Raw genomic sequence first — 15319 nt, forward strand, 5'->3', positions numbered from 1 at the left:
CCAGCTACTCTAGAGGCTTGAGGACCACAAGTTCCAGGCCAACCAAGGCAACTTATCAAGCCCGTCTCCAAATAAATTAGAAAGGGTTATCTATGTAACTCAGTGGCCGAAAGCTTACCCAGCCATGTGTGAAGGCCTAGGTTCAATGCCCAGTATAGCAAAAACAGCCAAAAAAACAAAAACAAAAACAAACAAAAAAAACCCCACTCTCAATTTGCATGCATATTTATATTCATAAATATATGAACTAATGCTAATATCTAGTTATGAGATTCTCTATAGCCTTTATCCACCTTGACACATAAAAATAAACCTTTGTAACAAGTCTCCAAGAGTCCAAACTTACTAGTTGTACCATGTGATGGGTTCTATATTCCTCTTCACTTTGAATGCGCTGTTGGAATTTTTCATTGTGTTTTGCAATACAAATTTCCTATAAATACATAAAATGTCTTTTAATAATTTAGAAAAGCCACACCAAGGTTTATTTGATAAATTTTAATTTTAATACATACCAACTAACCCACCCATTATTTCTCACCTGAACCACTGAAATATGAGCCAAATAATAAGGATCTTACAAAAGACTCTTCTATTAAACTGTTAACTTTTCTAGACACTGTGTTGTCATTTTAAGAGAAGGGATGGGGCAAGGTGGAAGAGGATGTCCTTAGATCTCAAAGGTTTCTTTCAGTTATGAAGTCTATACAGCCAGAAAATTCCTTCCAAGTGTCACTATATTCTTTAAACAGGTCTGGGCAAAAAAGAATATACAACTGTTGGCATAAGTCTGTATTCTTGAGCTTTCTCTGATGAATTAAAGACCATGATTTTGTCCAGACTAGTTTAAACAATATCACGAGATCTGAATCTTCTAGTCATACTTGTTAAGAGTTGAAAAAGACCTTAAAAACTAGAAATACCCTATAATCCAAATGACAACTTTTTGGCAGCATCAAGTCTAATCTTCATTAACTGTATGTCCTTAATGTAACTATCCTTAAAAGAAGTTTTCTAGGTAAAAAGGCTAACTATTGATATTAGTTTCCAGTATTCTCAAAGCTATACCAAAATGATCACTCTTTCATTTTAAAAAAGTCATGAGGCACTGGGTTTGATCCTCAGCACCACATAAAAATAAATAAAATAAAGATATTCTGTCCATGTATAATTATAAAAAAAAGAATTTTAAAGTATTTTGCCCATGTACAACTAAAAAAGAAAGTCATAATGACTTTGAAAGTCATTAATATTTTAAAGCAGATGTTTACAACACTGTATTCTTAGCATGCTCTGGTTGACTCTACTAACAAAAATCTGTCCAGTGCAGTTGAGAAAATAAAGGTAGCATTATATAATCTCATTACAGAATGATATAGTGACTCAGACTTTGAAGTCACACAAACATAGGACAAAATCGTACACCTCTGCCCCATTCTAGCTGCTTATCCTTCTGTGATTTATTTAATAATTACTAGAACTTTCACACCCTTGATTATTATGAGGATATAAGTTTACAATCCCTTATTCAGAACTGAAGTCAGATGTGTTCTGAGATTCACATTTCTTTTTCATATTTTAGAAGTTTGTTACTTCACACATCATCCAATAACTTGGGCAAGATCTGAGGGAATATCCTGTAATAAGTAATATTAATATTTTTGCAGTGACATATATGAATAGTCAAAGTGGTAAAATTAAGATAATAAAATAACTTCATGTCAGTTCAGGTGTGGTTCTGCCACCAAATGTATTGAAATAAATATTAAAGTATTAAAATATTTAATAAATATTAAATGAATATTAAATATAAATAAATAATAAATATTAAAGTATTAAAATATGGCCGATTTTCTAGGCTTTCTAGAATTCCGACAAGGGATTACCTCATCTGGCTCATTTGGGTGAATTAAAGACGAAATACACAGAAAATAGTATTTCTTCTATTACCTGAAATATTTACACACAAAACAACTTGAAGACTTCAGGGAAAAGGACAGGATTTGCTTAGACGCACAACTACTGTCAGTATGTAATCCTATTATGAGTGTCAGGTACACTAAGTAGCCAGGAGCCAATGCTTCTTACCACATGATATTCTTAAGAGAATAATGGATGGTGTTCCACAGGGAGACATCTATTTTTAAAATCTTTTTTTTTTTTTGTCATATATTTGATACAATGGTTTTCTTCTTAGGATTTAGTATTTCCAGTTTCCTTTCTTTTCAGCATTCTTGTCACTCCTCCCTCCTGCTGCAGACCTGGCAACCGCAGTTGGTGGAATTGGGGGGCAGGGTGCAAATGTAAAAGGAAAGTTTCTCCAATAGTGGATTCCCCTATCTTAAATTTAGATTTATATAAGAACAGAGTGAAGAATATTGATTGACATGAATTAATAGGCTTCAATAAGGAAACAGCTGAAGGGAAAGTTCAGTCTGATTCAGATTCTGATTTACTTTTCGCATGTGATGCAACTCTCCCCCCCAAAAAAAAACTAAACATAGGACCCCAACAGCCTCTAATACTAAATATCACAGAGCTCCCCCAATTCTTATTCCCTTTGGCCTTTGTAGGGCACCTGATACTGCTGACCACCCTGCTTTGAGGAATCATATTCTCTTTTGCAGCCTCACCATCTCCTGCTTCTTCTCCCTCAGACTTCTCTTTCTCTTTGACCCTTTCTTGTGTACAAAGTCTCAAACTTTCTGCAGGACTCTTTCCAAAGAGCCTCTCTTCTCACAATACACCGGGGCCTTCTTTGTTCAATTTTCATAACCCATGCCCTTTACAATGTCTTCTCACCCCTAGGCAAAAATGTTTTGCTGACTTTTGCTTTTGGAATTATAAAATACTAAGTACATGTAAGATTTTTCTTTTTTAACTACCAATCTGTTCTATCACCTTCCCTTTGCACCTCCCCAACAGCTCTCCATCTCGATCACTGATAAAATTACCTACTCAATACATGGAACCCAGAGGCCCAACAGTTTCATGGCCATCTCCACTTGAAACTTGGATCATTACCTGTAAGGCATTTGTGTTTTTCCCTTGGCAGTCCATTGTGATAGATGGAACCTCTATCCATCCAAATGCCCAATTTAGAAGCCTGAGAGATAATAGAGAATAGCTCCTCTATTCTTCATTATAAACCATTAAATCTTATTGACTTTCTACTTTTGGAAAGGGTTAGAATTGGACACTTCTCAGATTTTCTATTCCTTACTATCTATACTACCACCACTACCTCAGCTCACACTCTTAACATTCCAACCCCACAAAGTTGAGGATAATGATAACCTCCAACCAGAACCTTTTAGTGCGCACTATAACTTATTTTCATTTTGCCTTATCTTTATAAAACATAAATCTGTATATATTATCCTTTACTTAAAACTTTGCAATCATTTGCATTACCTTCAGAATCTGCTCAGGCCTATTAATGTGGTTCAGAAAACTTCCCATAATCTGGTCCCTGTAGCACACTTACCACATACAGTCCCCTGACTAGCCATGCTCTTATGCTTCAGTGTCATTTTTTGGGCTTGGAATTATACCCCCACACCAACCATTTGGCAAATTTCTATTCAGATGTTAAAACCTAATGCAAAGGGCTGGGGATATAGCTCAGCTAGTAGAGTGCTTGCCTCCACACACACAACCCTGGGTTCAATCCCCAACACCACAAAACAAAAACCTAATGTAAGTACCACTTCTTACAAGAAGCCTTTCTTTGCTGCCTTTATTTGCTCTCTTGTTATCTGACATGCTTACCTGGTCATCTGGTTGGCCTTCTATAAGACTAGGACGAGCAGAGACTATGCCTTGCTCATCGTTGTGCATAGCACAATGTTGAATTAAAATGAACCAGACTATTAACTAAGTCTGAATTATACAACATTTAAAAAAATGCTTTCAAAAATATTCAAGTTCATAAACTCCCACCAAGTCTTTAAGTTACTTTACCAGACAGCTGAAACTAATATTATAAAACATTGTTTCTGATATTCGTAAAAAGGTTTTCTTCTACATCCTATTTACATTTCATTCTCCAGAGACATTGACAGAATGTGTTAGTATCACTGCAATGTTGACCTAACTGGCATGGAATAGAACTTAAAGCCTGTAACCATCAGGCCCACAGCTGAGACAATAAGTGGGTTTCAATGACCACTATTGTCATGGAAAAAGAAAAATGCACAGATTTCTGTCAGGAGAAAACCATAGCCCTGAATGCTGAGGTAACTGTTCTGAGAGTAGACAAAATGATAGAAGGATACTGACATACTGTGGAAAGATGTATGCCTGGGTTTCTTTAATGTATACAAGCCATCTATTACAAAAAGCAGAAGTCTTTGCATATCTGTGAAATGAGGAAGTGGAAGCTCTGAAATCTGGTTAAGAGCAGAAGGCAGACTCTCAAAGAACATGCCATACTTTTGCCTGGGTATCTGAGCTCAAAGCAGTCAGTACCACAGGGTTATCACACTGGTCCAGGCCTTAAAACTTGTTCCAGATTCAAAACCCACATTCAGTGCCGAGAAACCACCCTATGATAGTAACCTCTGGACTAGAAAGCAAAACATTTTCGAAGTCATAAAAAGAAAATACATTTTCACAAATGGAATTACTTCAAATATCAAGAATGATCAAAGATTTTGAAATGTAATTCAAGTTAAAAATAATAACAATCTAAAAATTTCTTTAGACTGAAGTCAGAATCAGGACTTGTAGTTCATTACCAGCCCCCCTTAAATAAGAGGAGCTAGGAACTGCACTACATAGGACCCTGGAGCACACCACTTAGCATAGTTACCTCCAGCAGGTGAAGAGTCATCATCATTGACTGTTTGGACATATTTTAAGAGGGTAATTTTCAGACAAATGTGTCTAAAATAATGAACTGAGTTATGAGAAGAGATAATGCTTAGCTTTTAAATACAAAAAAAATTAGTGATGAATCATGTTAGAATTACGAGATATGAATCAAGGACTAAGTAATGAATAAAAAAGCAAGATTTCAATACCTTTTTATTTCTGAGGTAGGCTTTCTTGGCTGAGACACGTCCCCGTCTTGCTTCCAGCTGGCGTGCTTTCTGCTGTAGTTTCTGCAGCTCTTCCCTCTGTGCATGCACAGAGGCTGCCATTTCTTCCTTCTCTAGCATGGCCTCCATGCTTTCATAAGTGTCATAGTAAATTACTTCATCTCTCTTTTCTGTGACAGAACAACAAGGGGTCACAGTAAAGCACATGGGTCGTGAGGCCTGACAGAACAGAATTTGGTGCCACCTACTAGCTCTGTGACTTCAAAGCTAATACTTCTTGTGCTTCTCTGTAAAACGGTGATTAAATGGAAATGCACCTCATAGACTGAATGTATGCAAAATGTGCAGTGTCTGGCTCACAATGAGTGCTCCATAAATCTACACTTCCCTCCCAGCTCAACTCCTGCAAAACTGTGAATTTTTGAAAATACAGGTTTTGACTGAAGTATCCCTTACAAAATCAGTATTTCACAAAGATAACCAAAGCCAACATAGAGTTGCACTGTTCAGTCTACCGAACAACTTGTTTGACTTCAGAGACTCCTTTAAAACATTTCTTTTATGTCTGGATGTTTTAAAAAGTCTTAGCAAAGAAACATAGCTGGCATCCACATACATTTTCTTCACATATTGAGTCTTCTGTGGACTTACTGTTGGTGCATCATACCTGATATAAGTCTTTTGATACTTTCCAGTTGTGCTGTCAACAGTAACTCTTCACACTTTAAGATTTCAAACTGTACTTCATACAACTGAAGCTGCAGATCATAATAATCAGCTTCTAACTGATCCAATCGAGCTATGGCTTCTGTACCACCCTGCAAACTTTGCATCTGTGATGAAAATAAAAACACTTTAGTTAGTGGAGACAATAAAACAAATAAAGGCATAACTAGAAATCAGTTCTAGTGATGAACAGGATAAATTCACAACACATTCACTCTAAGAAAGAAACTTATATGTAAGAAATTCAGAGTTTTGTGCGAGGTGTGGTGGTGCAAGCCTTTAGTCTCAGCTCCTTGGGAAGCCAAGGCAGGGGGATAGCTTGAACCAGGAGTTCCAGGCCAGCGTGGGCAACATAGGGAGATTCCCACCTCAAAGAGGGCAGGGGCTGTGGTGTAACTCAATGGTAGAATGTATGCCTAGCATATGTGAGGCCCTATATTTATAGCCAGTGCTATAAATGGAAGAGGGGTCCCCCTGACTGATCAATCCAGACTTTAAAAAAATATGAATATATGAAACTACTGATAATCAAGTTATAGCATATGGTTTTAGAAGAAGGCAAACATGGTAAAAATAAGTTTTAAAGTTTCTATCACAGCTCATTACCTTATTTAGGGTGATATACTGTTTTGAAATAAATGTTAATAGTATCCCTTCTTAATCTTGAAAGTAGATGCTAATTTATGCAGTTAGTCTTTTCATATAAAATATATGAAAAAGGCTAGACCATGCGTAGATATTTACAACAGAGTGGTAAAAGTTGACTGATCCACATATCTGGGACTTTGCTTTGTCCCATGGTCACAGCCTGGCTTCTGAGACCTATAGGCTGGAGAGTAAAGTGAGAGCACATGAGTGGAACAACATCAAATAACTGCTTTAGATACTTTAGATTAAAAAATTATTGTTATGTATGGATAATGATCGGTATTGTTTTTAAGTAAATGCAGTCAGGGTCATAGACTCAACCTAAAATGGGATTCAGAAATTTCTGAGCATGGCTTATGATGGATATTCTTACATGAGGTTTGTTTGTTTGGCTGGTTTTTTGGCCCAAGAGAGGGGAATTTATTTATTTATTTATTTATTTATTTATTAAAATCAGGCACCGGAAGGAAACCACTAAGTGGAAAGCATTCTTCAGACACTGGTTCCTGACCCTATTATCTCCACAAATTCCTATTTGGCTATATGGAGAAGGCAGTTACAAGACAAAGCTGAAAAGGATGGCTTTTTAGGAGTCTGTGAGATATAAAATATACCACATTTCTAATTGTGAGATAGTAAGCATTTTTTCAAGAATATTTCTTTTAGAACCAGAGCAACAAGCTTTGGCAGCTTAAGGTTCATTCTTAGAAGTCCCAAGAGGCCTCTGGTATAGGCATCATTATGCCCTACAGGTTTTGGCAGCATTGGTAAAGAGGCCCTGATTTCAAATGACAGGGAATAACTACCAAAAGCAGAGTGAGAAGAATAGAAAGGAATATTAGAGAAATGTCTACAAATTTGCGTGAGGTATCACCTGGAGCCCCAGAATACCAGGGAAATACCTCTATCACAGCATACGCTAGCAAGGACAGTGAAGTTTGTTGCTGATAAATGATCTCTTCTGTCTGGAAAAGTTGTTACAAACATGTTAGCACATAATGAGAGTATGTTGAAGATTCCAGCTTTTGTTTTACATTGTAGATATCCACACAGACATACTCAATGACTAGACTTTTTTTTTTTTTTTTGGAGGGGGTGGGTATTGAGTATTAAACTCAGTATTGCTCTACCAGTGAGCTTCAACATCCCAACCTTAAAAAAATTTTTTTTGGGGGGGAAGGACAGGGTCTCGCTAAGTTGCCCAGGCTGACCACAAACTTGTGATCCTCCTGCCTCAGCCTCCAAAGTCACTAGGACGATAGACATGCTCTACTATGCCTAGTTTCACAAGAATTTTTAAGTGAAAAGCAATAGTTAAGTTATGGCCTAAATGTACAGTAGTATATATTTAAAATAATCAGTTAATTTAAATCTATTACTTAATAAATTTTATAAATACTTTAGATAACATTATCTAAACTATTAAGCCAGTGAATGATCCTACTTGAATAGGAAATATTTTATAAGTCACAAAAATAAATAACAAACCCAAAGTGGTTTTAATTATAGTGGCTAGGCAAGGAATGTTGACAATATGAAACCCTGTCATTTTCTTCAAAATTATAAAATAGGAACCTAGGCTCAGTTTATGCCTTAAGACTCGTAGACTCACTTTAAATAACACATCCCTTCATACTATTTTGGGGCTCCTGTCAGGATGTAGATTCCTCTATTACTCCACCCCACACTCTATTAACACAGCAGGCAAACAGGTAAACTACCAACATTTTAAAATAAATTTTAGTAGATGGACCCAATACCTTTATTTTACTTGTTTTTACGTGGTGCTGAGAATTGAACCCAATGCCTCATACGAGGTAGGCAAGTGCTCTACCACTGAGCCACAGCCCCAGCACCAAAGCTATATAAACTTAAATATACAACAGCTTCTACAAATAATAGCTGCACAAATAGGAATGATACAAATTGACAGAATTATCTCAAATTCCACATATGAGAAATCTTGGGAAAATGAAAGTGTCTGTAATTACACTGATGTCAAACCTAATGTTACAAACTATTTGTAGGAAAACATGATCAGAATTGGTGTAAAGCTAGTTAAAGTCTTTATGTATTGTATTTGATATAACTGTATACTTCATTACTGGAATAACTGTCTTAAAGTTATTTGTGCTAATATTACTTTTCTAAAAATTCTATAACATATATTGGCCTCTGGAATTGCAGATAATGGTTTATTTTCCTAGAACATACAAGGTTATGTTTTGAGAACAAATTCAAAACATTGAGGACAGGGCCTAAGACATTAAAAATTTTCTACTTACATTCTTTTTGTACCTAATGCCAAAATACAATTTAGGTGGAAGAAATGTTATTTAAGTAATATAAATTAAAATATTTAGAGTGGAACCTAGATTTGTATGCTTCGAGTCTGAAATTTCTAGTGTGTAGATATGGAATAAATTACTGATAAATAAGTTAAAAATAAACAAGTCTCCTGCCTGGGTAAGGACCTCAGTTTCCTCACCTCTGCTCAGGCTGCATCCACCTTATCAGAACTTAATAAGGCTCATATGAAAACGCCACACCATTTTTCAATGGAATCCTTTGCCATTGAACCCTGAAGTATCTGTTATAGCAAATAACAGATACTTTTGAAGCAGGGGAATTACATCTTTCTCTTCTTTATATTTTCCTTCACAAAATATTTAGTACTATTCCAAAATTAAAGTAATATTAACTTGTATTTATTGAGTTCTTACTCCGTGTCAGGCACTATGCTAAAGGCTTTATATATATTAACCCATGTAACCATAACAGAGAAGGTATATATTTATGTACATTTAATATAGAGGTTAAGGAATTCACTCAAAAGTTACATAAAGAGTAAGCTTGCAGAATTAGGACCTACAGAGTTGTTTTGCTCAATATGGTAGCCACTGGCCTCATGTGAGGTTGTTTAAAATTCTCCTCCTCTGTTCATAAACCTCATATCAAGAGTTCATTTTGCCAAATGTGACTGAAAACTGCCCTACTGGAAGTGTAGTATAGAATATTTCCTTCATTGCAGGGCATTCTGTAGCACTGCCTAAATCTAAGCTCATGCCTATAATAAGCGTTTAATATTTCACAAAATAAAATTGAAATGGGGACTATAAATTGAATTAATCATAATTTAGCTATATGCTTTTAAGAAGAGAAGATTATGAAATACGAGAGTTCGCTTCAGGATTGGTATACTATAATCCACTCCATGTGTTAATTGTTCACAGAAATGATCTCAAGGACTTGCAAAAGGAGAAGCAGTGGTTAAAAATCATCTGCCAATGAAACAAAGTACAGTGGTACATTTTTAAAGCTTTTTAACTGGAACAGTGGAATCCCTTTTCTGTTTTTCTTTATTAATCTTTTTTGTTAACCAAAATTGAGAAATCTACCAGCTAAGTGAGATAAACTGCTTTCTATGATTGTTTCCTGATAGCATCTTAATTTTAGCACTTTCTATTCCAAATTAATACCTAATTTCAATATTAATATTCATCTTAACACCTCTAATGTATATGTTACTCCTATCATGCAATTTTATGTATTTTAATTTGGTCTGCTAGTTTAAATAAAAAAAGCATACTATATGTGACGTAACCTGGATTAATAATACAAATCTGAAAGTAAAGATGTTACATAGTTAAATTATACTATTATTTTTGAATATGAATGGAGAGGGATTATACAGCTCAAAGACTAGAAAAAAGTAGCTACAGCTAATTAAACTCAACCTAGATTCTTTCAAAAGTTTGCACTCAAAAGGCACTAATATTTTCAGTAGATTTGATAGGGCAAATCTGAACATCAAGATCAATCAGGGGCTGGGGTGTGGATCAGTGGTAGATGCTTTACCAGCACACATGAGGCCTCAGATCCAATGCCTTATGTTAAGCAAATGCTCTACCACTGAGCCACAACCCCAGCCAACATTCAAATTATTAAAGGGACAGGAATCCATGAACTTTAAAAAAAAAAAAAGAGTAAGACTGTTTTCAGATTCTGAAACAAAGGGAGACACAATTGAAAGAAGTACTTACTTTGTTTTTCAGTTCTGGGTATTGAACCCAGGGATCTGAGCATGCCAGGCAAGTGTTCTACCACTGAGATACATCCCTAACCTTTTCTAATTTGAGAAAGCCCTTATTAAATTGTCAAGACTGACCTTGAACTTGTGATTCTCTTACTTCAGCCTCTGGAGAACCTGAGGTTACAGCATTGTGCCATTGGGCCAGGTTGTACTTACTCTTTAACTCTATTAAAATAATTTAAAGTCAAATAGATTGTTGTTTGTCTATGCTATTTTTAATATTTCAGTATTTAGAAAATTTATTTCAGGTTCAGTATTAGACTCATAGTAAATATTCTTAAATGTAATTTATAATTTTATAGTTTCCATTTTGTCACATCAGGAAGGGTTTTTTTGTTGTGGTTTTTAAAACAACCTAATGGGACAAAACATTGACTTTTTTTTTTTTTTTTTGGTGCGGGAGTGTGTCGGGGGTGTGAGGGGAATGTGGGTGTTGATTGAACCCAAGGCCCTGCACATAATAGGCAAGGCTTTACCACTGAGTGAAATCCCCAACCCTCATGTTGACATTTTTAAAGAACAAAAGTCTCCCCATAATTTAAATCATAGGGTGATACTGTATTATAAAAAAGCCTTTACTGACAAAAGCATTTGCTGGGCTTAATAATTCACATTTGCACTGTTTCTCATGAGTAATGTGAGCACCTTAAATTAATGCTAATAAAACCAGCACAGTACATCATCACAAATATATGTATATATAAAGCATAATATGTATATTACATATATATCATGTATAAACCTGGCATGAATGACTTACTGGCAGTTTTTAACAATTCCCTTGAAGAATTCGAATACAACCCAGAACTCAAAAAAAAAAAAAAAGGAAAAGAAAAGAAAAGAAAAGAAAAAGAAAAAAGAAACAATTATAATAATTGGATGGAACCCAGAGAAAATGACCTCACAGATAATCATCTCAAACTCTCAGGGCCAATTGCAGTATCTTCCTTCCTCTACCACGTTGGGCCAATTGACACTGCAAACAATATTCTGGCATTTGCAAGAAGCCAGAAATCTTACTCTGAGCAGCTCTTAATTTAGGCACTATATATTACCAGAACAACTAATGTCAGCCTACTCACAATAAAGATAGTCAATGTGATGAAGACAAAGGCAGTACTCTATTTCATAAGCAATACAAAAATGGAATTTAGTTTAAAAGTTTTAGAATTCCATATAAGCCAGTAACATGAAGGAACAAGCTCATTAGAAAAGGAAACTGCAACAGAAATGCCTCAGGGGAACAGAGAGATGGGGCTAAAATCCTTCAAACAGGTTCTCAGTACAAAGTGCACAGAAAAAAAATCAGGACAAGTTCCAATTTTATAGAAGTAAAATAAGAAAATGTAAAGGGAATAATAAAATCATGATTTAAATCTATTAAAAAAATAAAATCTATTAACAAAAAATATTTCTTTTTAGATTAACAGGCATGAGACCTCATAGGTTACCTCATATACTATTTTTCAAATAAGAGCAAATAATCATAAGTCTTTAAAATGTCATTACAGACCATCTTGATATAACTCCTAAGCTAAAAACTTTTAAAGAATAATATAATTTGCATTATTAAGCTGTATTAATAACAGTAGACATAACAATTTGCTCTTCTCTAGGAACATCCTTAAAATGTTCAACTCCCATGAATACCTATTAAAGGTTTTAAAACTAATATGAAGAATCCATACAATGGGAGCAAATATTTGCATATCATATACTGGATAACTGGCTTATAGCTAGAATACATAAAGAATCCTCCCAAATCAATAATAAAATGATCAACAGACCAGTTTTAAAAAAATTGGCTAAATTTCTCCAAAGAAGGTATACAAATGGCCCATAAACAATAAAAAAGCCTCAGGGAAATGTGAATCAAAACCAGAATTTTATAGGGCTCGGGATGTGGCTCAAGTGGTAGCGCACTCGCCTGGAATGCATGAGGCACTGGGTTTGATCCTCAGCACCACATAAAAATAAAATAAAGATATTGTGTTCATCTAAAACTAAAAAATAAATATTTTAAAAAAACAGAATTTTATAATATTTCACATCTAACAGTGAGAGCTACCATTAAAAAAGACAATAAAAGGTTGGGGTTGTGGCCCATCAGTAGAGTGCTCGCCTTGCACATGCGGGGCCCTGGGTTTGATCCTCAGCACCACATAAAAATAAATAAGTGAAGGTATTATGTCCAACTACAACTAAAAAATAAATATTCAAAATAAAGGAGAGTAAAATATTGGTGAAGATGTACACATACATGCAGCAAAAAGTCTAAACCTTGTACACTGCAAATGGGGGTGTAAAATGTGACAGCCATTTTGGAAAGCAGTCTGGCAATTCCTCAGAGGTTAAACAGCAATTCTATTCCATACCATGAGAAATGAAAACACATTCCATGTAAAACTAATACATGAATACTTATAGTATTATTCTTAACTGCTTGGAAAGTAGAAACAACCTAAATTTTCTCATCTGATAAACTGTAGTATAACCATACAATGAAATATCTTCGCAATAAAACAAAAGTAGGTAGAAATGCATGTTGTTTTAACGGATGAAACATGAAAACATTATACTCAGTGGTGAGAGGAAAAACTATATCCACCTAGGGAGCACATTCAATGGTTTTTTTAGCATATCAACAGAATCCATTCACCACAACGTTTACACAAAACAAACATGCATTTCACTATTGTGCTATACACCCAGCCCTAGTGAAGTTATTATAAAAACCATTTTGGTTACAAAGTACAATAAATGTAATGATACATCAAATATTTCTATACCTTGAGGTATAATTGCTCTTTTAAAATAACATAATTCCAAACTGTCACTCATCCTAGCTCATTCCTCTTCAACCAATAAAAACATACATTTCTTGCCATATTTACTAGCCTACAAGATGACTACAGTGCAATCTGTACCTGACCTTCATGAACCTGCTTTTAACTATGTCCCCATCAATAGCTCCAAATGCACTGCAACCCTAAGTTGTTTTAAAAGCAACAATTTCAAATTACCAAACACTAAGTGTAATTTAACTCTTCCCAATTCCATGTTGCCTTCAACTCTATCCTCTTCATTACTGCATAAAGCTAAATTCCTAGTGTTTGTGCACATTTCTGAGATATGGGTTTCTCTTTCCCTTCATTATGGTACTGAGGACAGAACCCAAGCACCTGTATATGCTAGATAAGACTGTCACTGAGCCACATCCCTAATCCCCACCTTTTTTTAATTTATATTTTTGTTGTAGTTAGATGCAATACCTTTATTTTATTTATTTATTTTAATGTGGTACTGAGGATGGAACCCAGGGACTTACACATGCTAGGCGAGCACTCTACTGCTGAGCCACAACCCCAGCCCCAGATCCCCAACCCTTTCTTAATACTTAATTTTGAGAGAGAGTCTAAGTTGCTGAGACTGGCTTTGAACTTGCTCCTGCCTTAGCCTCCCCTGTAGCTGGATATACCACACCTGGCAAATACTTGGGTATCTACTATCAACAATAAAACAATCTGAAGAACAGTTTCCCATGAAGAAATGGTGTAAGAACGACCCCAAAGTGTACTTTCTACAAATAAGCCAGAGTAACAGTTCATTTAAAAACAAACAAAAAAACTAATCTGATCATGTTATTACTTGATTAATAATACCTTACAATGATTCCAATTTGTTTTGAGGGTAAACTGTAAAGTCCTTGACAGGACCTAGATGGTCAGCCCCAAAGTTGGCTTACTTTTCCAACCTCATCTCTTCCCCCTTCCCTCTATACATCACCAGCCTGCCTCTTCTAACCTTCCTAGGTACACTTAGAATAGGTAGTTGTCCCCACCTATGACTATCTGGTCAAAGCCAGGCAATGATCTACCTCATATCTAGTGAATCTCATAGCTCATATTCATATTATAATTATCTTGTTTCACCATACTCTAAGACTCAAACCATGGTGACTGCATCTTATTCATGCTTTTAAAGAAAATTAATAGCTTTTTTTTTTTTAAAGAGAGAGAGAGAGAGAGAGAGAGAGAGTGGGGGGAAAGTTTTCAATATTTTTCAGTTTCAGTGGACACAACTTCTTTATTTTATTTTATGTAGTGCTGAGGATCAAACCCAGGGCCCCGAGCATGCCAGGCAAGCACGTTACCGCTTGAGCCACATCCCCAGCCAAGAAAATTAATAGCTTTTAAAAAAACGTGTACGTGTAAGACTCCTTTGGCCCAAGAATTAAAATCAAGAATCAATAAATGGAATGGACTAAAACTAAAAAGTTTCTTCTCAGCAAAAGAAACAATCTGTGAGGTGAATAGAGAGCCTGCATCTTAGGAGCAAATTTTTACCCTTCACACAGATAGAACAGTAATCTCTAGGGTATATAAAAGACTCAAAAAGTTACACAACACACACACACACGTTACACAACAACAAAAACAAATAACCTAATCAATAAATGGGCCAAGGACTTGAACAGACACTTCTCAGATGAACAAATATATAAAAAAAAATTCATATCACTAGCAATTAGAGAAATGCAAATCAAAACCACTCTAAGATTTCATTTCACCCCAGTCAGAATGACAGTTATTATGAAGACAAATAACAATAAGTGTTGGTGAGGATGTGGGGAAAAGGTACACTCATACACTGCCGGTGGGACTGCAAAATGGTGCAGCCAATATAAAAAGCAGTATGGAGATTTCTTGGAAAATTGGGAATGGAACCACCACTTGACCCAGCTCTCTCTCTCCTCGGTCTATACCCAAAGGACTTAGAAATAGCATACTACAGAGACACAGCCACATCA

The 15319-nt window shown here is 35.4% G+C and overlaps 1 protein-coding gene across 1 annotated transcript in view; it reads right to left on the minus strand.

Annotated features, from left to right (window-relative positions):
- Positions 1–15319, minus strand: part of JMY (junction mediating and regulatory protein, p53 cofactor) — an 82755-nt gene that overhangs the window by 18287 nt on the left and 49149 nt on the right. The window contains exons 5-7 of the mRNA XM_081293406.1: positions 5710–5875; positions 5025–5212; positions 347–433 (exon numbers count right to left, since the gene is read on the minus strand). Of these exons, the coding sequence (XP_081149532.1) occupies positions 347–433; positions 5025–5212; positions 5710–5875 (441 nt within the window). The remainder of the gene's footprint in view (positions 1–346; positions 434–5024; positions 5213–5709; positions 5876–15319) is intronic.

Source organism: Spermophilus citellus (genome assembly GCF_964194105.1).
Source record: "Spermophilus citellus genome assembly, chromosome: 1".
Taxonomy (NCBI): Eukaryota; Metazoa; Chordata; class Mammalia; order Rodentia; family Sciuridae; genus Spermophilus; species Spermophilus citellus.